Source organism: Orcinus orca, chromosome 12, assembly GCF_937001465.1.
Source record: "Orcinus orca chromosome 12, mOrcOrc1.1, whole genome shotgun sequence".
Taxonomy (NCBI): Eukaryota; Metazoa; Chordata; class Mammalia; order Artiodactyla; family Delphinidae; genus Orcinus; species Orcinus orca.
The window spans coordinates 56820408-56847370 of NC_064570.1; the positions used below are offsets into that span (position 1 = coordinate 56820408).

General features: G+C 35.6%; 1 protein-coding gene across 3 annotated transcripts in view; it reads left to right on the top strand.

Annotated features, from left to right (window-relative positions):
- The window catches only part of ASCC3 (activating signal cointegrator 1 complex subunit 3), a 331462-nt gene that overhangs the window by 241518 nt on the left and 62981 nt on the right, over window positions 1–26963 (top strand). Inside the window, exons 34-37 of one of the 3 annotated variants that reach the window (XM_033418760.2) lie at window positions 2792–2917; window positions 14141–14252; window positions 14450–14584; window positions 18259–18400. In XM_033418760.2, the coding sequence (XP_033274651.1) occupies window positions 2792–2917; window positions 14141–14252; window positions 14450–14584; window positions 18259–18366 (481 nt within the window). In that variant the 3' untranslated portion in view covers window positions 18367–18400. Of the gene's footprint in view, window positions 1–2791; window positions 2918–14140; window positions 14253–14449; window positions 14585–18255; window positions 18401–26963 lie in introns of those variants that run through there. The other 2 variants (XM_033418762.2, XM_004264782.4) reach the window with 2 other exon arrangements.

The window sequence follows — 26963 nt, forward strand, 5'->3', positions numbered from 1 at the left end:
CTACCTTTTATCATAGTCTTCTTTAATATACTGAATCGCCTTTACCATATTCTAACTGCAAAGGACAAAATATATTTCTAATTTATACTGTAAATAGTTATTGAGTTTTTTACTGTGTTAGAAGTTCTAATGTTCCTTTTTTTTTTAATTTGGAAAATATAAAAACATTTAATATTGTGGGAGATAGCTAACATTGTGCTGAGAGAAAATTTATGACCATAAATATATGTATTTTAAAAGAAACAGTGAAGGGCTTCCCTGGTGGCGCAGTGGTTAAGAATCTGCCTGCCAGTGCAGGGGACACAGGTTCGATCCCTAGCCCAGGAAGATCCCACATGCCACAGAGCAACTAAGCCCGTGCGCCACAACTACTGAGCCTGCAACCTAGAGCTCATGAGCCACAACTACTGATCCCACATGCCAAGAGCCTGTGCTCCGCAACAAGAGAAGCCACGACAATGAGAAGCCCGTGCACCGCAACAAAGAGTAGCCCCCGCTCGCCACAACTAGAGAAAGCCTGCGCACAGCAACAAAGACCCAACACAGGCAAAAATAAAAACAAACAAATAAATAATTTTTTAAAAATAAAAGAAAAAGAGTGAGAAATGAATTATCTGAATATGCATCTCAAGAATTTGAAAAAAAATTAGCAAATTGAACTCAAAGAAAGGAGAAGATAGAAAGATAAGAGAAAGAATTAATGAATTAAAACCAAACATACATTAGAAAAAAATCAACAAAGCCAAAAGTTGGTTCTTTGAAAAGAAGAATAACACTGATAAACCTTTAAGTCTGGTCAAGAGAAAAGAGAGAAGGAACAGCACAATATCAGGATACAAAAGAAATCTAAAAGGTAATAAGATATTATGAAAAAATTTATACAAATTTTAAATTTTAGATCAAATGGTAGAATGCTTTTTTTAAAAAATTACTAAAACTGACACAAAAAGAAATGGAAAATTTAAATAGCCTCTTATCTATAAAAGCAATTGTAACTGAAATTTAAAATCTTTCCACAAAAATTTTCTGACCCAGACGTTCCACTACTGAATTCCTTATAACATTTAAGGAAGCAATTGAACTCATGAAATTGAACACAAACCCTTCCTGTAATAGTCGAAAAGATAGGACTATTTCCCAACTTATTTTATGAGAGTAGAATAACCTTGGTTCCAAAACCTGATAAATTTACAAGAAAGGAATGTAACAGGGCTGTGTCTCTCATGAATATAGATGTAGAAATCCTAAATAAAACATGAGTAAATCAAATCTAACAATGTATAAAAAGATAACATATTACAACTAATTACAATATCAGTGCAAAGATGACTTATTACTTGAAAATAAATGAATATAGTTCACCACGTTAGCAGGAAAAGATGAGAAAAATTATATGATTATCGCATAGATATAAAAAAAAGTGTTTGGTGAAATTCCATACCCATTAATTATAAAAACTCTTAGCCAACAGGAATATAAGGGAATGTTCTTAATCTGATAAAGAGTCTCTACTAAAAATCTACTGCAAACGTCATGATTAATGATTCAGTATTGAAAGCTTTCCCTTTGAGATAGGAAATGATACAGGGATGTTGTTTTCACCACTGGCAGTAAGCGTTGTTCTAGAGATCCAAGCCACTGCATTAAGGTAAAGCAAAGAAATAAAAGTCAAAATATCCTTCTGGGCAAGAGGAGTGACTAAAAAGCATAAAAGGAAGACTTCTGGGGCTCTGGTAATGCTTGATCTTGGTGGTGGTTACACAGATGTGTTCACATTGTGAGTATTACTTGAGTTGTACATGTATAATTTATGTAATTTTTTTCTATGTGTACTTCAGTAAAAAGTTAATTAAAAGTTTAAATGTGTACCTTGATATGACTACTATTAATATTTTATTTCTACAGAGTACATATACAGAAGTTATATGTTAACTTCTCTGTTAATGGGCATTTAGAGAGTTTCTAGTTTTTAACGCTTACATATATTGCTGCAGTGAAGTATTTTGCTTCCCTATCCTAACCTATAAATGTTTTCCTATCAGGTGATAATGAAAAAATGAAATTGCCGGGTCACGGTGATTGTTCAAATAGATATTGTCAAATTGCCCTCCAAGTTAGCTATATGGATTTATACTCTGCCACTGGTGACTGGAGAGTAATATCGCAGCTTTTTTTTTCATTCAATTTATTATGGCCGCTTTCTTATATCCTTAAAAACATCCTTTGCAAAAACTGTTTTTTAATACCTGCATATTGTTCCATGTATCATAATTTACATGGCCCTTTCTTTTGTTGGACATTGCTTCCCTTTTTTGTAATTTATGTAAGAAACTGAAATGAACATTTTGTTATGCCAGTCTTTCAACACATCTGATCATCTCTGTATATTCCACAACACCTAGCACATTTATGTCTTATATGACTGAACTTAATATTCACAGAATGAATGAAGGGAATATCCTTGCTCTATCCTAACCATCCCTCCTTTCTTACCAATTCTTCTTTCATCTGCCTCAGTAACTCTTCTCTGCTCTCCAAGGCATATCGTCCCTCGTCTGCTCTTACCTCGGCTCTCATCTTCTCCTCCTGAAAGTTATTAGCTCCCTTCCTGTCAGCCTGTGTTTATTTCCACCTAGCAATTTATTTCCCCAAAATTATATACAAAAGATACAAATTACACAAAACATTTGTTCTGTATCCTGGAACATCAAATCTGAGTCTTGACTATGTGAGAAAAGTTGTTTTTCATTTAACGTTCATGTATGTTTCCCATGTCTTGTTCACTCTGTAGCTTATTAGGAGTGCTCTCTGACCATTTAAATGCAGAGATAGCTGGTGGTACAATAACATCTAAGCAAGATGCAATGGATTATATCACCTGGACTTACTTTTTCCGACGTCTTATCATGAACCCCAGGTAAGTGCGGGGCAAGTATTTTTCTGTTTTGCACTAAAATAAAATATGTTTGAAGGTAATCATCTCTAAATTCAGGTACATAACAAAAATGCCAGAACATTGGACATCCTAGGTATAGGAATTTGCCCAGAGAATCAGATAATATCTCTGATATGTTCACAATGTATTGTGATATATTAGAAAATAATGGTGTACATTTTATTAGCTTATTTTAATTAACTTAGAATGTTCTCAAGGAGTTTGCTCTGTAGTTAGGGAGACAAGACACCTGATGTCATTAAGAAATGTGCTCAGTTAAATTACATGGTAGTGGCTGACTTGGGTGCAGTTGGAATTCAGAGAAGAATAAGGCCTGTGAAATTGTAGGGGGAAGAATTTGTGAGGCATTTGTAAAGGTTAATAAGAACCCTGCAAGATGAAATAAAATTGGGGGAGTTGTGATGGAGTATCTTTTTACTCCAGGCAGGGTAGATTGTATCTTCATTCAGCACCTGTTTATCAAATATTATACTAGACATTGAAGCCTGAGGATGAGTGTATATCATCCCTTATCTTCAAGGGCTGATCTTGTAATGTGGAGATGGACATAAATGATTACAGTGTAAATCATAAGTGCTCTAACAGACTGTATTTAAGCCTGTGAGAGTGAAAGCTTCACAGACGAAGTGATACTTCACCCAGAACTCGAATCTGGAACAGAAGTGGAAAAGGTGGAAGGCACAAAAATACTAGATGGGCGGAGGCCCTCAGGGCTTGAAAGAGTCTCTAGAGAATGCCAAAAGTTAGATGTAAAGCTTAGAATGTGAGGCAAGAAGATTTTCTTGCCTAGAAAGTGGACCAAGCACCAGAGAGTAAAGGGCCTGTATGCCATGCTAAGGGGTTTGCATCTGATCCTATTGGCTGTGGTTGGAAGTTTTTAAATATAGTTTAGCATCACCAAATTAGGTTTTTGTTATTGTTGTTGTTTCCTTTGTACCTTTTGAGCCCTTCACCCATTTCTCCCACCCCCACCCCCGCCTCTGGCAACTACCAGTCTGTTCTTTGGTGTTTTGTTTTGTTTTGCTTTTAGATTCCATGCCTAAAAGAAATCATATGCTATTTGTCTTTCTCTGTTTGACTTATTTCACTTAGCATAATATCCTAGCGGTCCATCCATGTTGTTTCCAAGGCATGATTACATTTTATTTATTTATTTATTTATTTATTTATGGCTGCGTTGGGTCTTCGTTGCTGCGCACGGGCTTTCTCTAGTTGCAGCGAGCAGGGGCTACTCTTCATTGCGGTGCGTGGGCTTCTCATTGCAGTGGCTTCTCTTGTTGCAGAGCATGGGCTCTAGGCGTGCAGGCTTCAGTAGTTGCAGCACACAGGCTCAGCAGTTGCGGCTCACAGGCTCTAGAGCACAGGCTCAGTAATTGAGGTGCACGGGCTTAGTTGCTTAGCAGCATGTGGGATCTTCCTGGACCAGGGCTCAAACCCATGTCCCCTGCATTGGCAGGCGGATTCTTAACCACTGTGCCACCAGGGAAGTCCCTACATTTTTTTATGGCTGAGCAATAGTCCATTCTTTGTCTATACCACAATTTCTTTATTCATTCATCCATTCATGGACACTTAGGTTGTTTCCGTATTCTGGCTATTGTAAACTGCTGCAATGAACATGGGGGTGCATATATCTTTTCAAATTAGTGTTTTTGTTTTCTTCTAATAAATACTGGCTTTGTTTCAGTACTTGCAGCACTGTGGTAGGGAATGAGCTAGAATGGGGAAATATTTATAGCAGGGAGACCAGTTAGGATGCTTTTTAACAATAGGGCAAAGACACGTAGGACCTTAACAGATGCGGGGGGAATGGAAGGAGGCCAAAGGTGAGGGACATTCCTGATATGAGTAAGAAGAAATATTAAACCATTGTTAAGATCTTGAACAGAGAGATCATGATGAAAATGATGAAATGAATTTACTAAATCTTACCGGTTGGTACTTTAAGAAATTTGTTTCTCTTCAGCCAACATTTCCAATTACATAGGTAGGAGTTTGAGAATATGGTGATGTTTTGCTCAGTTCCGCAACTGTATTACAGGCCTCTGGATTAGGTACAAAATTTCATTTGGGAAAATGACTACAAAATTAATGAGGTAGTCTTACAGTACTACAAATTTTCCGTAGTAAACAGATCACAGATTAGCATTGTTGAATCGTACAATGGGATAGAGTTTACATGTACTCTAGTCCAACCTTCTTGTTTGGTATTGAAGAAATGGAGGCTGGAAACTTAAAGTGACTTGTCTTGTATCCCATAACTACTTTGTGATAAAGCTAGAACTTAAATACGTAAGTTTTGTGAATTACTACTCTTTATGTTTTTGGAGGGAGAAGAATCATGGTGTATAACTGTAGATATATTCATTTTTCTTATATCACAAGAATGGAGGCAATTAATGTGATAGAAAGAGCTTTGACTTGGAATCAGAACACTGATTTTTGTATCAGCACTGCTTTTTAGAAACTGTGTGACCTTGATCGCTTCACCTCTCTTGGCTTCACTTTCTTCATCTGGAAAGTGAGTAATAGCCTACCTCCTTCACAGGGTCATGTTGGGAATCAAGTACATGAATTAAAGCCTCTCTAAGTTTTGTATTAATTATGAAAAACTTAATTAATGTTATTAGTGAGCTGTTATTCTTGTACTCCTTTCCAGTTGCTTTACTGGTCTATACCATCCTAAAGACTCTAGGGCGTTTTCTGGCGGTACAGTGGATAGGACTGCACGCTTTCACTGCCAAGGGTGCGAGTTCAATCCCTGGTCAGGGAACTAAGATCCCACAAGCTGCATGGCCCAGCCAAAAAAAAAAAAAAAAGACTCTAGTTTAGAGACTTAGAACCTAATCATTTCTGTCAGCTTGTCTGATCAGCAAACAAGGGAATGATTCTCTGAGGCAAATTGAGTTCTTTTGCGAATTATAGTTCTTTATTGAATCCACAGATACACTGAATTTTGCGTGTGCGTCTTCTTTTCTTAATTAAAAATTTTAACTTTTCATTTTCAAACAATTTGAGATTTTTTTAATTGCGAGAATAGTGCAAACAGGCACTGCGTACCCTTCATCCAGCTTCCTCAAGTGTTAACATCTTACATGACTGTACAGTTATCCAAACCAGGAAATTTACATTTATGCAATACTATTAAGTAATCTACAGCCTTCATTCACATTTCATCAGTATTTCCACTAATGTCCCTTTTATGCTGAAGACCCAATTTAATAGTATCCTGCATTCCATTTAGTTGTTCTGCCTTCTTAATTCATTTCAATCTGTGACATTTCCTCAGTCTGTCTTTGTCTCTCATAACCTTGACACTTTAGAGGAACCCTGGCCAATTATTTTGTAGAACATCCTTCAATCTGGGTTTGTCTGAAGTTTTCTCATCCCAGAATTCAAGTTCTGCCTTTTGGGGCAAGAAGACTGTAGAAGTGATGCTGTGCTCTTTTCAGTGCATAATATTAGGAAGTTCTTCTCTAGAGATCCCTTCTGTATTTAAAATATCACTTGTCTGTGAAAGACCCAAAATAAGTTATTCCAGCTGTTCCCCATCCCAAGTTACAGTCTTATTTCTCCACCTGCCTTCTGAATGTTGCCACATGGACTTCCCGCCATCATTTCAAATTCAGCATGTCTAAAACTGAATCAGATATCAAAATTTTGCTCTAATATCACTTTCTTACCTTAGTTAATGTTATCACTCTGCATCTACTTATGTTGACTTCAAATATCAAATTTGCTTTTTAATTTTTCTCCTCCCTTAATTTCCTTAGTTCTTTACCTGCTTAATCTTCTTTTAGTCTATCCTCAATCTAGCCTGATTTGCAAACTGTCCGAGAATATTGATCAGAAATTAAATGTATTGGAGACGGGAACTAGATAAGTTGTGCTTAGTAGACATAGAATAAGTGTTGACACCTGAACAAAGACTTGAAAGAAGTAAGAAGGTTAACCACATGAATATCTAGCGAACAACATTTCAGGCCAAGGGAACGGGAGAAGTTCTAAAGCAGGCACATCCGGTGCGTTGAAGGCGCAACAAGAAGAAGGTGTAGCTGAAGTGGAATAAGCGTGGGGAGGAGAGTAGTAGGAGATAAAGCTAGAGATGTGGGTGGTCAGTGGTCATACTGGTCATGTGGGAGCTTAGACACCATGGTAGGGACTTTGATTTTTATTCTGGGCGAAATGAGAACCATTGTAAGTTTTCAGTCAGCCGACTGACAGGATCTATTCATACCGTTAAAAAGGCCAATTATAATCATAAATGTTATAAATAATTTAAACTTCCCTATTGAAAGACAGAAATTCTCAGATTTATTTTTTTAAATCCCACTAAAAATGATTTATAAGCAACATATCAAATCAAAATGATATAGAAAAGTAGAAAATTGGGCATTGAAAGAAGACCTGAAGGAGAGTACCAAAGAGAAACCAATAGCTACAGAACTAAAATCAGACAAAATGAGATTCAAGGCAATAAAGATTAAAAAGGACAATGAAGAATGCTTATATTGATAACAAGTACAATCACTAAAAGTTATAGTAGATTATAAATTTTTAGATAACTAGAAATATAGCATCAAAATATATAAAGCAGGGCTTCCCTGGTGGTGCAGTGGTTGAGAGTCCGCCTGCCGATGCAGGGGACACGGGTTCGTGCCCCAGTCTGGAGGATCCCACATGCCGCGGAGCGGCTGGGCCCGTGAGCCATGGCCGCTGAGCCTGCGCGTCCGGAGCCTGTGCTCCGCAATGGGAGAGGCCACAGTAGTGAGAGGCCCGCGTACCGCAAATTATATATATATATATATATATATATATATATATATATATATATATATATATATATATATATATATATATATAAAGCAAAACCAATAGAAATCTAAGATGTTAACTAAATTATAGTCATGTTGAGAGACTTTAACACATATCCCTCAAAAATCAGCATGTCAAAGAGATATAAAGTATTTCATAAAATAAAAGATTTGAATAACACTAGCCTTGAATATGTGTATGTGTTCGTAGTACCCCCAAAAAAGAATATGCCGTACTTAAAAACACTAATGGAATTTTAGTTATAAAAATATACCATGGGGCTTCCCTGGTGGCACTGTGGTTGAGAGTCCGCCTGCCGATGCAGGGGACACGGGTTCGTGTCCCGGTCCGGGAAGATCCCACATGCCGCAGAGCAGCTGGGCCCGTTGAGCCGTGGCCACTGAGCCTGCGCATCTGGAGCCTGTGCTCCACAACGGGAGAGGCCACAACAGTGAGAGGCCTGCGTACCGCAAAAAATACATATATATACCATGTACTAGACTACAAAGAGCAACTCACTGTATTTCAGAATGTAGAGATCATAAGGCTACATTCTCACAGTGTCATGCAATAAAACCAGAAATAAACAAGAGAAAGGATGGCAAAAAAATCTAACTGCTTGGCATTTAACTACTTTTATTCTAGTGAAAGATGAAATTTTTTTTTAAATAGGTATAGGCTAGAACTATACAAAAATAAAAATGTTTTAGAACAAAACCTATGCATTTTAATCAATGCACAGTTCCAAGGAACATTCATATCTTTAGGGCACCTACAGGAAAGCGTGAATGCTTGAAAATAATTAAATATCCGTCTCAAGAAACTAGAAGAACATTAGCAAAAACAAATACAAGAAGAATATATAAAAATAAAAATTGAAGTTAATAAAATGGGAAACAAAAACTACACTAATATTATTTATTATTGTGTCTGCTGTATTTGAGATGCTGTTTCAAGAGCCTAACTCATTTAGTACTGTTATGACCCCCATTTTATAAATGAAGAAACTGAAGCACAGGGAGATTAAGCAGCTTGCCCACAGTCAGGCAGGTCTGAGTGACAGAGGCAGAACTACTGATAGAATCCAGGCATTCTGGTTCCAGAGACCACATTCTTCATCCCTGAGCCCATTATCAGGTCCAGAATTCAAATATCCATACTTTCTCTCCAGATCTCTTTTCAGTGCTGTGATGGAAAATGTGTTCTCTTTGGAAACCATACCATACTAATTCTGAATGTATAATACTTTTGTTCGTTTGATGCAAAAAAAAATGTCATTTTTAATATCTATACCTTTACATCTGGATAAAAATGGGAAAACGTGCCTAAATAAAGTTTAACAAGTTACATATTTTACTTAGTCTGCTGTAGCATGCCCTGCAATTTTCTTTCTGATTGGCCCTTATATCTTTTTATTATTGTCTGTGTTAAAATCACCTATACACAAAGCTAGAAGCAAAGAAAGGCACAGGAAATTGGTACACTTTTTCTACTTATTTGTAGATCTCGTAAAAGTTTTAAGAAACCTAAAATCATTGTCTCAAATGAAGAGCTTGTGTTATATGTAGTTTTAATATATACTTCATGCTTCCTGTCATTCGGTGCCATAAATTGAGATTTGACTTTTCTTTGGGTGGGAGGGTCTTGTATATACACATATGTGCATGCATGTATGTGTAACAAGGAAAAGCTGAAGTTTATTTAAAATACAAAGGGCAAACACCACTCTCAAAATATAGTCACATATAGGTAAATAAATATGACCCAATTCTCCAACCCCCTTCATTTAATCATATTACTGTAAAGTGTCCCCCCAACACCACCACCAAAAATAAAATTTATGTTGAGAAAGATTTCAGTTCCTGGTTGTTCTCTGTATGTCTGTGTATATTCTTAAGTTTTTGATATGCATGTATATGCAAATATATGTATGCTTATAAAGATACATATTTATATGTGTAAATATATATGTAGACACACATACATATATACATTAGTTCATTCAAATATATATAAACACATGTATTGGTGCATCATGAAATCTAATATATTTCAAATTGAGTTCTGGATTCAATTTGTATGTTCAATTTTACTCTCTGTTTTCCCCTGAGAAAGCTTCTAAATAATTCTAGGGCAAAAAAATGTTGTGGTAGTTTCAGCTGTCCCTGCAACCACTTTCATTATTTGTGTCATTATTACTGCTGCATAATCTGAACATAAAAAAACATGGTGCTGTAACAAATGACTTCCCAGTACTGACAGTCATAGCAGCAGCATTTCAATACTGATGAAAAATTTCCCAGCGAGGTCTCTGGCCAGGTTTACATAAACCAAACAGGAAATAGCTGCCACTATTCACATTAAATCCAAACTGTTTGGTGTAACTTTATCTATGTTTTACATTACAATAAAATCTCTTTCATTTTCAGCTGGTGAAATTGCGTCCTTATTAACGTTGGAAAAAGATATCTTGAAGTTTCATGTGTGGTATTCTTGTTTGTCCTTTGATAAGGTCTTTTAAAGATAATATTTTTAAAGTTGTTTTACTTTTTGACTGTTTAAATTTAATGAACTTTGTAAAATTTTATGATAGGGAGAGGTTTGTTTATAATTTCTTCCCAGTGGACTGCTAATAGAAGTTAGCTTGTCTAGCCCATGTGCTAGATGCTGTCAGTATCAAACTGCCTTTGACTTTCACACCTCTCAGGGGACTAGTAATTGTTGTGTTCAAACAGCCTGTAATTGTGATCCCGCTGGCTTTCTCAGTATGCTTCTGGCTATTAGAATCATTAAACAACTCAGCACCTGTTAACAGCATTGTAAATATTCAACCCTGCTTGTGTGCAGGTTGAATCCAATATAGAGAAATCTTACAGAGCTCAGCCTCATAAATTAGGGCCTCTGACAAGTCAATTATTGTGAAACTGGGTTTCTCTGTGAAATAAATGAAATAGCATGCTGACAAAAAGGTAGGCTGTCTGTTTATGGCAAAGAGAAAATAATGACTTGACGATTCAATGCAGTGAGCGTGAAACTACATTGTATCCTTTATCCATAATTAAACAGTTGTATAATATTTCTGTTTTAATAACCAGTAAATTATAAATTTTCTACTGTGGAAAGTGCAACATGAAAACAGACCTTTTTACTTAGCAGTTGCATGCTTTTTTCAAGTTAGTAAAGTGGTTATTGAAATTAATGATATGTAATTTTTTTAAGCTAAATGCTTATATTTGTTTAGGCTAGAAATTGCACAGTGACTGAAAAGTTTACATGTTAGAAGCGAAGGCCATATAATGCTACTAATGAAGATCATGTAAATATAAACTCCATCCTTTATTCACAAAAAAAGTGTTAGAATATATTCTCTCTCAAAATTTTATGGGACCTAAAAAATAATTCCATTTACACTTAGTTTTATTACTTTATAGTGTCTTGTAAATTATACATTTAATTAAGATGTAGCAGTATACTTTCTTAAGGATTTGAAAATATTTATGTAACCTTAGAATCTCAGTTCAAATATTAACAAAGAATAATATTTGGTATAAATCAGTGAAGTCATACCACTAACAAAAATAGATGCATTTTAGTATTTGTGTTGGCTGCATGGGAGAAAGTTTTTTAATGATTGAGATTTTACTATTATATTTAAGAATGTAATATTTTAACTAGCCCTCTCTATTTTTAAAGTTGTCACTTTTAAAAAATAAATAAAGTTATCACATATGCCAGAATATCTGAAGAAAACAATTTTAGGGATTTTTAAAATTCTAGATTACCCCCCCCTATATAATAAGGATAAAAGTTTTGATATTGAATAAATTGAATGTCAATTCGATTATTTAAATTGAGTTTTTCATTTCTCATATGCAAGTCAGTAAGAATGTTGGTGAGCATATTGAAAAAGAACAACTATATTAAGAAATAATCCATGGAAGTTTTTAAAGTTATTCTGCTCAAAAAATGCATTAATTTTTAGCAAGTTAGATTATGATATTTTAGTGTAGTCATCAGATAATTTGTTGCAGTCTCAGAGCCATGATTTTACTTCATTTTTTTTTTCTTTTTTACAACTCACTGTAAATGTTTAAAAAATATTTACCCTGACTGTACTTTCTCTGGATAAAAGCCACAAAGTAGTCTAAAAATTTTTCCAATAGATGTAAATGAACAAACTTCAGAAGGGATATTAGCCCATCAAAATATATCTTGTAAATACATAAAACAGTGAGTAAAATAATTATTTAAAAAAGAACCTATAATTTTTGGAGAAAAGTTTTTATCATTAATGGTTTTCAGTATTATTTGTAAGCGTACCAAATTCTTCATTTAAGCATAATATGGTAATGTTGGCATTCCAGTTATACTTACATGGGAATGACTTATGGTGGTCCATAGCAGTAACCATGAGATTGTTTGTTTTCAAATGGCCTAAGAAATTTATAGATAAAAGTGGAATCATAACTTTTTGTTTTTCACGACAATATTATTTTCATAATGTCTTCCTTCTGTAATTTTAATTGCATAAAGATAGCTTGATTCTTGCTCTGCAAATAGTACTACTTATTCAGTGTCCTGGCACATTTTCACTGTTTTTTTTACTATTTAGATATAACTTTATCAACTATATATTAGTCCAGACAGCTGAAAATCGTGTTGGAAAATTTATAGGCTTAGCAAGCCAAAAGAATGTGAAATATAAAGTAAGCACTTACGTTGCAGAAAGTTTGGCTGATAAATTTCATTTGTTGGGGGAAAAAAATGAAAGACAAAAAAATATTGTTAATAATCTGAAACAGCTTTGGGGATCTGTCTCTTTTATGGAGGCTTGAATGTTCAGAATTTTTATTTTTACCTCTAATGCAGAATAAATTATTCTAACTATATACTCCTTCTCAGTCACAGTTCAGGATAAAGGAAATATTTTCTAATGGTTTCTAATGCTGGTTTTTCACCTTCACATATGCCTGGTTAGATAAAAGTAGGTGCATTTTGTTTAAAGTAACAATAGCACTGATCTGTCTAGTATTTGTTCATTGGTAAATACTGCTTTATTTTGGTTTATGAAAAGAACTTTTCCAGGAAGGGCAATAATTTCTCTACAGACTAAAATTTAAAGTAACTAATTCTCTTTTATGAGAATTAAAATCCTCAGCATATAACTATGATTTACAGTTATTTTCCCAAATAAATAACCTATTATTAATCCATACTCAGTGGAAACTCATATATTTGGTTGTACCTAGACATTTGGGCTAACTTCTCTTTCTAGTGAAAATATATCCTGCCATGATTTAAGTCCTGCTTTTTCTGTTTTTAAATAAATTTTTATAGTACTGACCCCAAATCTTTCCCTTGGAAGAAAGGAAAAGAAAAAAAAAATCACCATGCTTGAGAGGCCTTTAGACCTCTCCCATTTGAGATTGTTAACACTTTCTTCCTCAGGCTGTGACCACCCCCTTCCTAGTCCTGTACAGATATAAATCCCTCGTGCTGGGTTTCAGTGATGAGAGTCTGTTCTCTGAGGCCACTTTCCACTCCTGTTCTTTGACTTGGGTAGAGTTAGGGCATGTAATTCTCCATGCTGACTAGTGGACAGGGTTCACACAACAGGAATTAGCAATCTGCCATGACTGTGGAGGCAGTCCCTCACCTCTTGGATCGTTTCCCAGACACGGATTCCTAGTGATCTTAGGGATTTGCCAAAAATCTCTTGGAGTTACAGGGAGGAGCATTCAGGTGAATTGCGTGTCCTTAGGTTTTTTACTCAGAAGATATATAGAGCTGAACCTATGTGTTTTCTGTATAGGTAAGCTTACTTACAATGCTTATTTTGTTAGCCTGATGATGTTCCTTCTAATCTTTAGAATATTTACTCCTTAAGCATTAGGGGAACAATTGACTAAATTTCCTAAAAGAACTCATCTGCCACCCAAATCAATTGTTCTTTGAGTTTTTTAATGTTACTGAGGATGAGATTTTACATAAAAAAGGGAATTATATATTTATATATAATATGCTTCTCACTTTTTCTAAATCTAGTATATAAGTTTAGTTTGCTGTAGATGTGTAAACTGAAATAATGTCAGTTTTAACACTGGAAAATTAGTATCTTTTTAATGTGCTGCTGAATTTTATTTGCTTATCTTGCATATTTTTAACATATTGCCATTGTTTATCAGTGTCAATAAACCTTAGTATGGGGATTTTGATCTGTAAAATGGAAGTGGTAATTGCAATTGCTTTATTCCTTTGATTTGCGATAAATGGATTTTTTTTTAATTCTGAAAAGAGCGAGGTGAAATTGAAATGATGGTTTTAATAAGTAATATTTTGAAACAAATAATGACCTTGCTTGTTTTCTAGCTACTACAATTTGAGTGATGTGAGCCATGATTCTGTGAACAAGTTTCTGTCCAATCTGGTTGAGAAGTCCCTGGTTGAATTGGAACATTCCTACTGTATTGAGATGGGAGAGGTACGACTTGGTCATACACATTCCAATTGAAAGGATGGCCCAGCTTTTTAACAATAGGGCTTTTGCTTCTAATGATAACCAAAAATTGTAATGAAACAGTTGGAACAGCAACCTACAGTATGAATTATTAATTTTATGAATATATACACTTCTATTGTACTTTTTATTTATGTTATTTTATATTTCTTTTGAAACAGGATAATCGGAGCATTGAACCACTGACATATGGCCGGATTGCCTCTTACTACTATTTAAAGCACCAAACAGTTAAAATGTTCAAGGAGCGTTTGAAACCTGAATGTGGTACTGAAGAATTGCTTTCAATTCTAAGTGTGAGTTTCATGATATTATTGCATTGTTTTTAATACATAGAGATTATATTTTATATATTTCATACCTTCACTTTTAATTTGGGTCTTAATTTGTTGCCATCTAGTTCCTCTTGAAATTTGGCAGAAACTGTTTATGAAGTTCTTTCTTCTGTCAAACACGATCACTACAAAGCAAATCTGGACTAAATTCCCCATAGATAAGATGACTGTGTAATTTATCATCCAAACTTGGGTCAGTCTGAGAATGGAATGGGGCACTATTGATATTTAAGCCAGGATAATAGGTATAAACTGGCCTCTCCTCAGCAGCCAGGTGATCTCCCTAGCCTTCAATGTAATAACCTCTCTGGATTATAGTTGAAAGCTTTTCTTATTGCTTTTTTTGGGTAATTCTTGTTGGAACTATGCTGTTGCTGATGTTTCTTAACATAAGGATCCACTTGATTAAGTTCTCTTAGAATTAATGCCAGAAAAGTTAACTCCTCCCATTCCCCCCTTCCAAAAGAAAATATACAATCAGATTTATCACATGGTAAAAAACTATACTTTGTTCATTTTGCTTTTTTGCCGAGAAGCTAAGAACTAAATTTAATATTGAAGTTAAAATTACTATTAGGAGTATCTTCTCCACTTCCTTCCTTCATATTATATATGCATTATTTTGTTGTTGTTGTTGACTTTAAGTAATAATTTACCATAAAACTTTGTTGGCACATTAATCAGGATATACGTTATAAGTAAATACGGTATTTTATTTTACCCCTCAGGTGTGTTGGTACTTTTTTAAAAAGTTAAGACCCATTGGGCTCTAATGTCTTTAAGGTCCTTCTCTTATAAATTCACTGATTCTGCTGTAGTTCACTTATTAGCTTTTTTCCTACCTCTCCTATTGCTTTATCATTCTCAATAGACATCAGTATCCCATTCACAGTTTTCCAATTTTTCAGTGTTTTCCCTTTGAGAAACTAGTGTAGAGATTTTGCTTATGGCATAGGGCCAAATACATTGTAATGAGTCAGAAAATATTTGTTCATGAATTGACGGATGGGTGGATGGGTCCTGTATAAATCAGTTTTCTATTGTTTGCTCTATGGAAATGAGTAGAGGATTAAAGTATATGAGGCAGCTTTCAAGAAAATGATTTTGCTGTCAAATTAACAATTCATTTCTGAGGTAAGAATATTTTTTAAAAATTAAGAATCTCTTTTAGATTTCTAAGAATGAGGTTTTTATCATTTCCTAGACAGATATTCATAAAAACAGGATTTTTCTGGGGGGAAGACAGTAAAATCATGGTTAGTTAATTTCAGCAAGCATCTTAAACTAGTATCTGTTAGATTTAAGAATATAATGTTTCTTTCAGATTTACCTACCGTGATATATTTACCTAATTTAGTATTTTAAAGTACTTGGGAACACATAATAACAGCTAATACCTCTGAGCACTTTTCATGTGACAGGCCTTATTCTAGGAACTTTACATTGATAAACTCATTTAATCCTAACAAAGCCACTCATTTGATATTGATAACATCCCATTATTATTCCTATTCCTATTATTTAAGAGTAACCAACTTGTCCAAGGTTGCACATCAAGTGAGTAGTTTGCAGTCTAGCACCTTAGTATGCGTTCTTAACCACTGCACTGTGCTGCCTCTCATGCCCCTCCCTCCCTCTCTCTCTCTCTCTCTCTCTCTCTCTCTCTCACACACACACACACACACACACACACACACACACACACACACACACACAGAGTGAGCTGGAAAATAACGAGTTGGGAGGTTCAAAGTATGTCTAGACTAGATGCACATTGTTCGTAAAAGTTTGTGAAAACCATATGCCTATTCCACCCTACTAAAAAAAAAAAACCCAAATGTATATAGTACCAAGGGAATTCAGTCATTTTTCTCTTCAGTCTTTTCCATAAAAAGGCACTGATAGAGCAAGAGGTCTGTTCACATCCTTTCATTAGCCTGTTTCTTTCCAGCATCACACTGCCTAAAACCAGTACTGATCTCATGGTATATCTTTATTAAAATAAAGTCAACTCTTTTGTGAATAATACAAGAACAACTCATCTGCAGATATACAGAAGGTAAACTACAGTATATTTACATAGATATTGTTCTGCATAGTCCCTTAATGAGTTCTACAGCAACAATGATATAATCTCTTCATCCTATGGTGTCTAGTCCATGAAACTCTCAACTTTTGCTACGTAGTGTCTAAGTCTGTAATATCTAAGTGAGACCTCTTTTTGAGGGAGGACACTGGGACATTAGAAGTATAGGACTCATATGGATAAGGAGATCTGCAGGTACCACGATTTTGCTAATTTCTTATCTAGAAATTATTCTCTATGTACTAGAGAACATATGTGTAACTAACAGAGAACCATTAAGTAATAAAGCAGGATTGTGTTTGAAGTAATTATAGTACAATTTCTAGAAAACATTCTTTCACTGAAAAGTGTTTTTAAATATTATTTTGTGATCACACCAGAGAGTCCTAAATGACTCACATAGCTTCGTTATCTTCTCTGCTCTTACCTCCAAAACTGCATATTAATCTCCTTGTGGTTTTGAAACAAGGAGATACAACTGGTCAAGCAGGAGCTATAGAGAAGAGGATGACAAGCACAACAGGACAAACAAAAGCAGTGTGTGTGAAAGATCTCGTTCCACTACCATTGCTTTTGTTTTTATAATGTTTAATAATGTCACATTATGTTTTCGAACAATGCAGTATTATAACTTATTTACTATCAGCATCTCCTTTTACTAAGATACAGTGACATATTTCTGAAGTCATTTTCAAACTTTTTTATTTCTATAATTTATTACTTATTTTAAGAGGAATTTTTAGTATTCCCGAAAAGATCACAACTGAGAAGCTTCTAATCTCTTGAGTATTATTTTGAATTCACTATAATATTTCATCAATTTAATTTTGGCAGTGAATAAAGTTTTCTCATTATTTCTTAGGCTACATATTGTATTTAACTTTTGGTATTTGCTGTCTTTGGTATTAATGATAGTGTAGAAATTATGTTCATTAAGATTTTTATTTTAGGTGTTCTGAATATGTTGCAGTATGATTATTATTGGCCCAGAGAAAACAAACTAGAAGGTAACCACAGAATGAAAAAAGGAATATTAAAACATTCATTGGGGCTTCTCTGGTGGCGCAGTGGTTGAGAGTCCGCCTGCTGATGCAGGGGACATGGGTTTGTGCTCCGGTCTGGGAAGATCCCACATGCCGCGGAGCGGCTAGGCCCGTGAGCCACGGCCGCTGAGCCTGCGCATCCAGAGCCTGTGCTCCGCAACGGGAGAGGCCACAACAGTGAGAGGCCCGTGTACCGCAAAAAAAACAAAACAAAAAACATTCATTGACTTTCATCAAGCATTTAAAAATACATAAACTTTTAAGTAGGGATACAATTGTATTGCCTTTAGTTTTTTTTTCAAAACTAAAAAGAGAAAGCCATATAATCAGGTCATTTCATGGTATGCTTCCTTTCACAGTGTTTTTGGCCCTTCAGTCTTCCCTCTTCCACAGTGTTCCGTAGCAGAAGGTTGTCAGGTTTGGTTAAAAAAAATTTCCATACATTAGGTACATGTATACCCTAACTTTTGAATTCTATCCTTTTTGTTCTTTTCCTCTGTCAGTAGGCTTGTTGGGGTCAGCCTGGTATTTTGCAGAATAGTATTTATTATATTGACAGTATCACCCTTTTGACAAAGGATGGAGGCAACAGGAAATTTCTGAGTTTAATATAAAGATGAAAACTGAACTCTTCCAAATAGTAAGGAGGTAAGCTAAATGGAGTTGTCTTAAGAAATATCTTAAGCATATGATGAAGTATGTATAATTTAGATGTTTTATCCTTAATATGTTATTCTACATGTGTCCATATTAAATTCCATCAGTCACATTTCTACCCACAGACTATATATTGATGCATCCAAAAAATATTTACTTTGTGCCTACAATGTGTAAGGCTCATTCTAGGGGCAGGAGATAGAATAGTGAACATTAGTGGCAAACTGTGTGTGTGTGTGTCTGTGTGTCTGTGTCTGTGTTAATGCACAGATAATCTATGGGCCATGGTAATAAACTATGAAAGACTTGGGTGTTGCTCCTGACCGAGGTCATCAGCACAGTGTGACGCTCCAAGAAGCATAGCAGAATGTTGCCCACCATCAAAAAGAGTCTCTAGGGCTTCCCTGGTGGCGCAGTGGTTGAGAGTCCCCCTGCCGATGCAGGGGACATGGGTTCATGCCCCGGTCCGGGAAGATCCCACATGCCGTGGAGCAGCTGGGCCCGTGAGCCATGGCCGCTGAGCCTGCGCGTCCAGAGCCTGTGCTCCACAACAGGAGAGGTCACAACAGTGAGAGGCCCGCGTACCGGAAAAAAAAAGAGTCTCTAAAAACAGAACAGGATATAGTATTCTTCCTTCGTGTTAATCTTCCCTGTGCACGAGGTTTGCTATATACATTTCTGCTGACCCCACATCAAAAGAACATCATGGAGAAAGTTTGAATGGGCCCAAGGGAGCCGCTCATATGATGGGAGGTATGTGATTGGGGCATTGCAGTCTGCAGAGGCAGAGGATATGAATCAGGTAACAGATACTAAAATCATGGACCTTATGAATGGAGGCCCTCTTTAGATCATGAACACAAGTAACCTTTTTAATTAATAGGAAGTTCCATCTGATCCTGCAAGTAATAAACTCAGAGAATTTATTACTTCACTTGATGAATATAATGTAGGCCAAAAATATATAGATTAAAAAAGGGCTAGAAAGAATTTATGAATGATAAAACTACTAATGAATTGTGCGTGTCATATTTGGTGTGGCAGATGCTGATTATTCTGTTACAGACCAAGGAAACAGGAATGAGGATTAGATGAAAGTGTGTCATCTGTATGGTATTTTTCTCTTGGTCCACTAGATACTTGGAATATTTTTTTTTAAACATCTCTATTGGAGTATAATTGCTTTACAACGTTGTGTTAGTTTCTGCTGTATAACAAAGTGAATCAGCTATATGTATATATATATCCCCATATCCCCTCCCTCTTGCGTCTCCCTCCCTCCCACCCTCCCTATCCCACCCCTCTAGGTGGTCACAAAGCACCGAGCTGATCTCCCTGTGCCATGTGGCTGCTTCCCACTAGCTATCTGTTTTACATTTGGAAGTGTGTATATGTCCATGCCACTCTCTCACTTTGTCCCAGTTTACCCTTCCCCCTCCCCGTGTCAAATCCATTCTCTACTTCTGCGTCTTTATTCCTGTCCTGCCCCTAGGTTCATCAGAACCACTTTTTTTTTTTCAGATGATACTTGGAATATATTTTATCCTTCAGAATATAGGGAGTGGGGGGTGTTATTTGATTTTCTAAATGTGACAGTCTATTATACTTTCAGGAACTAATTCCTGTTGATCACTATTCCATTATATGTACATCTTTATTTCAGTCAACACCAAAAAAGAAAACACACTTCCACTAATTTTTTTTCTCTGCTAACACCTCTTTTCAGATTTCTGTTTTCACTTACTCATCTTCTTCTTAAGAAACTGAGCTGTTTCTAGCTTACATTTTTAGATGTCATTGTCTTTAAATGATAGTAAAGTACTCTATTCTAGGTGTAAGACTGAAGATTTTTTTAAAACTATTTCTCTTCACTTATTCTATGACAGCAACCCATTTATTTAAATCTAGTCTTTTCAATATATTCATTAAAAAGTAATAATAACTACCTTTTATGGAGCACCTACTACATGCCAGGCACTTAATATACATTATTTATAATCCTCAAACAACATGGTAAATGTTAATATATAGAAAATGAAACTGAGGTTTGATGAGGTTATTTAAGTTTTCCCAGGTTCCATACAAAGTAGCTCTTTAGAACTCTCTTCCCTATTCCTTACTTCCTCTCCTAGACATATTTATCCTTATCCTATGATTTAATTCCAAATGTAAAAAATATTTTAAGTATTGAAATGTAATGGTATATACTTTTTAAAAGTCAGTTAAGAAACAGAGTTGCTTTTAAAATTATGTGTGACCTTGTGACTTAGAATTACAGGTTTTAAATACACATGTTAATTACTGGCAAAATAGTTAATTTCAACCTTCCTTATGGAAAACATAGATTTTAAGTTTTAAGCAATATCTTGCTATTTGAAAAGGTTAGATATTTTATAAGAACTCTTGCCAAGTTTTTTCTCAACACCATGAATTAATAAGCTTCATAATTAAGGCAGCTGCTTCACACTTCTATTGTTAACCAGTGACATTACATCTGTCTTGCTCCATTGATGCCCTCCTCCTACTTATTGAAGCATTTAGCAGTTTTGGCAACAGGGATTACATGGCATGGAGTAAGTAGTCTAATTAGATATAAGTGAAAATCCTGAGGGAAAAGGATATTTAAAAAGTAATTTGAAGAATCTCTTAATGATGTTGGCACTGAAAGCCAAGTCTAGAGTAGAAGGTGCCAGTCATCGTGACAAACAAGGATTATGATTTGATATGTTCAGTGGACTTTTAGAAGGTAGCCTAAGAGTAATAGAAATAAAAAGATTTCAAAGTTGGGGAAATTTATTTGAGTGAATTTTTCATAATATGCTTACCGTAGTATTAATAGCTTTGAAAGAAAGCAAAATATGCCCCAAATGTATTTTGTCTCTAAATGAAACAAATGAACTTATTTACAAAACAGAAACAGACTTACAGATATCAAAAACAAGCTTATGGATACCACAGGGGAAACATGGTGGTGGGGTGAGGATAAATCAGGAGCTTGGGATGAACATACACACACTACTATATATGAGATAGATAACCAACAAGGAACACAGGGAACTCCACTCAATATTCTGGGATAACCTATATGAGAAAAGAATCTTAAAAAGAATGAATATCTGTATATCTCTAACTGAATCACTTTGCTGTGCACCTGAAACTAACACAACATTGTAAATTTTCAGTAGATTTTTTAAAGATAAACTCAGTTGATAAGGTTCTTGTGACTACACAGAAACATGAGTTTATATATCAAATATCCAATTTGAAAAGTTGTGAAATTCTTATTTCTCCACAAAACCTTAGATATTGACTAAAAGTATGGGTTTCGTGTGTTAACATAAAATAGAACCATTCCAAATTTAGAAAAGTACCATAAAAAATTAGATTTTTATATATTAATAAATTTCTGGGGACTTCCCTGGTGGCCCAGTGGTTAAGAATCCGCCTGCCAATGCAGGGGACACAGGTTTGATCCCTGGTCCAGGAAGATCCCACATGCCACAGAGCAGCTAAGCCCGTGCACCACAACTAATGAGCCTGCGCTCTAGAGATCGTGAGCCACAACTACTGAGCTCACCCGCGCGCCTAGAGCCCGTGTTCCACAAGAGAAGCCACGGCAAATGAAAAGCCTGTGCACCACAACGAAGAGTAGCCCCTGCTCGCCACGACTAGAGAAAGCCCATGAGCAGCAACAAAGACCCAACGCAGCCATAAATAAATAAATAAACAAATAAATAAATTTGTTTGTTTATTTATTTATTTCCAGGTTTGACAGTTTTCTGCACTGCTTTATTTGAAAGCATACTGGTTCTTTCTTTGCTCTGCCCATATAGACGACATTTTCAGTGATATAGCATTTTTAATGCTTGAATTTTATCCTCTTTGGCACACAACCACAAATCTCTTGGTTGAAAATTACAAACGTATCTTTCTTAAACATAGGCTTGGAAAAATAAGCAAGAATTTTTTTTAAGAGAGAAATTTTAAATGGAATAAATAGAAAGGACAAGCCAGATACGAATACCATTGGTAGGGGACCCCACATGTAAATTAAAGAGTTCATTAAAGGAAAAATGAAAGGAAGGAAAGGTTAACCGAGTAACAGTGAACATCACCAACCTCATGGCCTTCCATTTCCAAATAACCTCGTGACAATTGCAGGATCCCATCTGCTACTCTTTATCATCCTAGTGAGGAAACCTAATGGGATATCTTCCAGGGTTCATGAGAAAGAGCTTCCTAACCCCCAGTCTGGAGAGCTGCTTGGCATCTTTTGGAGAGGCACAGATGGCAAATGTCTCGAAAAAAGTATCTTTCTACTTCTCTTGGTCTCTTTTCCTTGAGCCCTTCCCTATTTTCCATTATTTCCTAGTTTCTTCCTAGCTTTCTGCACTTACAAGCTTTTCTTAGCACAGAGAAAAGTGAAATATTTTCCTGGTGAAAACCTTCATTCTCAGATCTGTTGTGATTTAGTAGATTCCTCTAAAGATTTTTAAGCTAATTGTGTTCTCATGAGCATAAAATGTATTTTTAATATTACCTGAAATTTGTCGTGTTTTAAATTTTTGATACTTTTTAAAAAATTACTTTTGGCTTCCTAAACTGTCCCACAGAATAACTGTCAATTACTGAGATTCTAAATGTTGGTGATTAAATAGGGTTGTTAATTAAGAAATAAGTTTAGATACCAAAGTATGACTATCCTTAATATTTCTTTCATTATTACCTAGTTTAACTTTCTCATTTTTTCAAAAAACAAAGACCCAGTTTTGCCCAAGATGACACAAACCGGTATGGAAAAATAATACAAAAACTCAGATCCCAAAGGGCAGAGTTGAAATTGGAATTCATATCCCCCAGCAACCTTTTAAATGCTCTTCTCTTTCTTTTCCCCTTTGCTATTTTGTACTTTTCTTTTTCCTCTTCTTGCATCTTATTTTGCCCTTTTATTTAAATAAAACTTACAAAACATGGTATGTAAAAGGGATATACCATTAACCTTCTCAGCCTAAGTTATAAGATTTGCTAAGTGTTCTATCCAATACTCATTGCTCTTGGGGGAATACCAAGGAAATAATAGATAGACCTGTATCTTTTAAGGAGATTTGTCCTAGAGCCCAAAGAACCTAATAAAAACAAAGGAGTAGGCTTATGTCGAGTCTATCTGTCTCTTCTGCTGTTGCTGCTTCATATAGTTCTGCCTCTGCACGGGAAGTGTTCAGTCCTGCTTATGGCATTCAAGGCAGAAGTGTTGCTGATGCTGTCCTCAAAAGTCAGAGTTACCAGCCTGGCCTACGTGCAGGATTGGATCACCAAACTCCTGGGGGTCACGTTAAAAGCATTTGCAAAAGGAGACTCCATTTAGACATTTTAAAATTACAAATAAAATCTTGAGTGGTTGCATATAAATTAAGTCATATTTGTAAAACTCCAGGGTAGTCTGCTTTTCAGGGAACCCCATCATGAATGACTTGGCAAAGTAAATCATTGTTAATTTGGTTTTGGATATATTTTTGTTTATCGTTGGTAGTAACTCTCTGCTTAACTTAATGATATCATAACTATTTAGAATTGTCAGTACATATGCAATCACACTGGGGAAATTAAAATGTAATGAAAATAAGATTGAAGATTATTATCTTTGTGGGAATAAAATCTCTTCCCTAAATTCTAACCATTTGTCACTTCATTCTACTTTGAATAAACAGAGCATTGTTTAGACTAAAAATAAGTGGAAAGTAAAAACTTTAATAGTGGATAAAACATTTTAAAATATAATTTTCATATGCTAGAAATTGGTTTCTGCTCAGAATGTTTCTAATTTCATCCCAATAAAAGTTAAGTACTCTAAAATTATGGTTAGGGTTTCATTGGTCCAGCAGGTGGAGCAGTTCAGAAATCAATGCTAGCTCACTCCTCAATTAATAATGGTGATTAGAAGTATTCCAAAAGGTTCATGGTTCCTGTCATAAATATCTTCCCAGTAGAAATAATGCCAAAACATTGCCTTGTATTTTAACAAAGCAGCCAAGTAGGTAAATAAGTGTGACCATTCCCAATACTTAAAGCCAACTAAATCTACTTCAATATCATTTTCTGTGTAATAAAGCAAAAGAAAAATTAAACATCCTAAAAGAAAAATTAAATATCCTTCCCAACCCCCTATTGGTATAAGCAGAGTCCTTCAGTATTACATTGTTTTGGAAACATGTAATTAAAAAAAAATAACAATAGAAATACTCCTTGGTGCTGAGAGATATACAGCCCTTTAGGTTAACTAACATGCCAGACTTTTTCTCTGTGTAATAATGTATAGAAACACTATGCGCCCTAAAAAAAATTTTTTTAACTGTATTGACACAGTTTCAGGTAAAATTTTTAAAAATTCCCTATCATAAAGTGTGTTAAAGTGTATCCTAATATGTGTTTAAGGACAAGATATTATAGTTAGCCATCTTCTTGTTTTATTGAATCTTGTTTTATAGATAATACTGCTTTTATAAGTTGGGGGGGGTTTAATGAAAGCAGTACAATTACCCTTTTTTTATACTTAATAAATAGTGGATTATTCTCTCACCTCATTGGTTATTACCAGACCACCACAAGTCCTCATATATTAGCCGTTATTTCAATTGTGTAGGAATTTATATCTCCTGGTCAGTTTCTCACAAGACAGTTTCTCGTCCACTAATCCTTCTGAGTTGTTCTTTTTATAATCATTTAAGAAAAGACCCTATAGCCCAAGTAAAGAATGATTCCATAACTATGGCTTTTGTGATATTACCACCATAAGTATCTCATAGACTTATTAGGGAGATTAAATTAGTTAATAGAGGCAAATCACAGAGCAGTGGTCATTTGCTCATTTGAAGTACTTAGTTAATGTTAGCTCTTCTTATATTTAGTAATATTTATTGAGCACACACTATGTTCCAGGCATGTAATACACTGCAGCATGCTAGGCTGATAAAGTTCCAGTACTCATGGACCTTATCTTCATAATGGGGTTGGCAAACAAGTTAACAAATAAACATGTAATATAAGTTCAAATGTATGTAAGATTTTTTTTTTTTTAATAAGGCAGGAGTCTGAAGGTAACTAGGGAGGCCTGTTCTTCACAGAACAGTTAAGGAGAGCTTTTCTGAGGACATGATATTTGAACAGAGAACTGAGTGACATGAAAGAGCAACTCATGAGGAAGCCTCAGGGGAGAAATTCTAGGCAGAGGGAACAGCAAATGCAGAGGCCATGGAGCAGGAGGTACTTGTCAGAGGTTCAAGGAAGGACAAGAAAGCCTGTGTGGCTAGCGTGGAATAAGCACTTAGCGGGCATGGTGGGCAGGGCCAAGGTCGTCTTTGGCCTGGCTGAGGAGTTTGGATTTTATCCAAAGTGTTTAGAGAAGCCGTTGGAGGAATTTTGATCAAAAGAGCGATGTGGTATTATTAATTCCGAAAAGACTGCCTCCTTAGTAGAGAAGTGATTATTGCAGAAATCATTTATCATTCGGGATGTTTTGACCATTGAACCAACAGTAATTAGCTGATTGATTATAAGTAAACAGAGTAAACAGAAGAAATAAAGATGATGCCTAGCTTTGGGGCTGGAACAATTCAATAAGAGAGAAAACCATTTATTGAAGTGAAGAAGGCAGAGTTAAGAGCAAGGTCTATGTTTGTTTTGGGGGCCGCTGGTGACAGGCCACATGGATAGTATTCAAAATTTCAGACTCCAGAGGTGGGTTGAGATCATCTGGGCAGTGAGTATTGAGCAGAGGTCTGCAGATTGCACTCTGGGAACTCTAGCTTATTGGGGTTGGGGGAGGAGGTGAGTCAGCAGAAAACCGAGAGTGAAGGATGATAAACAAGAAAGAAAACTTGCAGGAGAGTGCACTGATCTGAGCTAAGGGAAAAAGGAATCTCAAGAAGGGCGTGGTGGTCAACTGAGTTAAAACTGTTGATAGAGAATGGATGAGAGCTGAGATTAATCACTCAACTTGATACGATAGAGCTCCTAGATGTCTTTTTTTTTTTTGACACCATTATTGGAGTTTAATTGTTTTACAGTGGTGTGTTAGTTTCTGCTGTAAAACAAAGTGAATCAGCTATACGTATACATATATCCCCATATCCCCTCCTTCTTGCATCTCCCTCCCACCCTCCCTATCCCACCCCTCTAGGTCGTCACAAAACCCCGAGCTGATCTCCCTGTGCTATGTGGCTGCTTCCCACTAGCTATCTATTTTACATTTGGTAGTGTATATATCTCACTGCCACTCTCTCACTTCGTCCTAGCTTACCCTTCCCGCTCCCCTGTCTTCAACTCCATTCTGTAGTAGGTCTGCGTCTTTATTCCCGTCCTGCCCCTAGGTTCTTCATGACCTTTTTTTTTTTTTTTCCTAGATTCCATATATATCTGTCAGCATACAGTATTTGTTTTTGTCTTTCAAATTTACTTCACTCTGTATGACAGACTCTAGGTCCATCCACCTCACTAAAAATAACTCAATTTCGTTTCTTTTTATGTCTGAGTAATATTCCATTGTATATATGTGTCA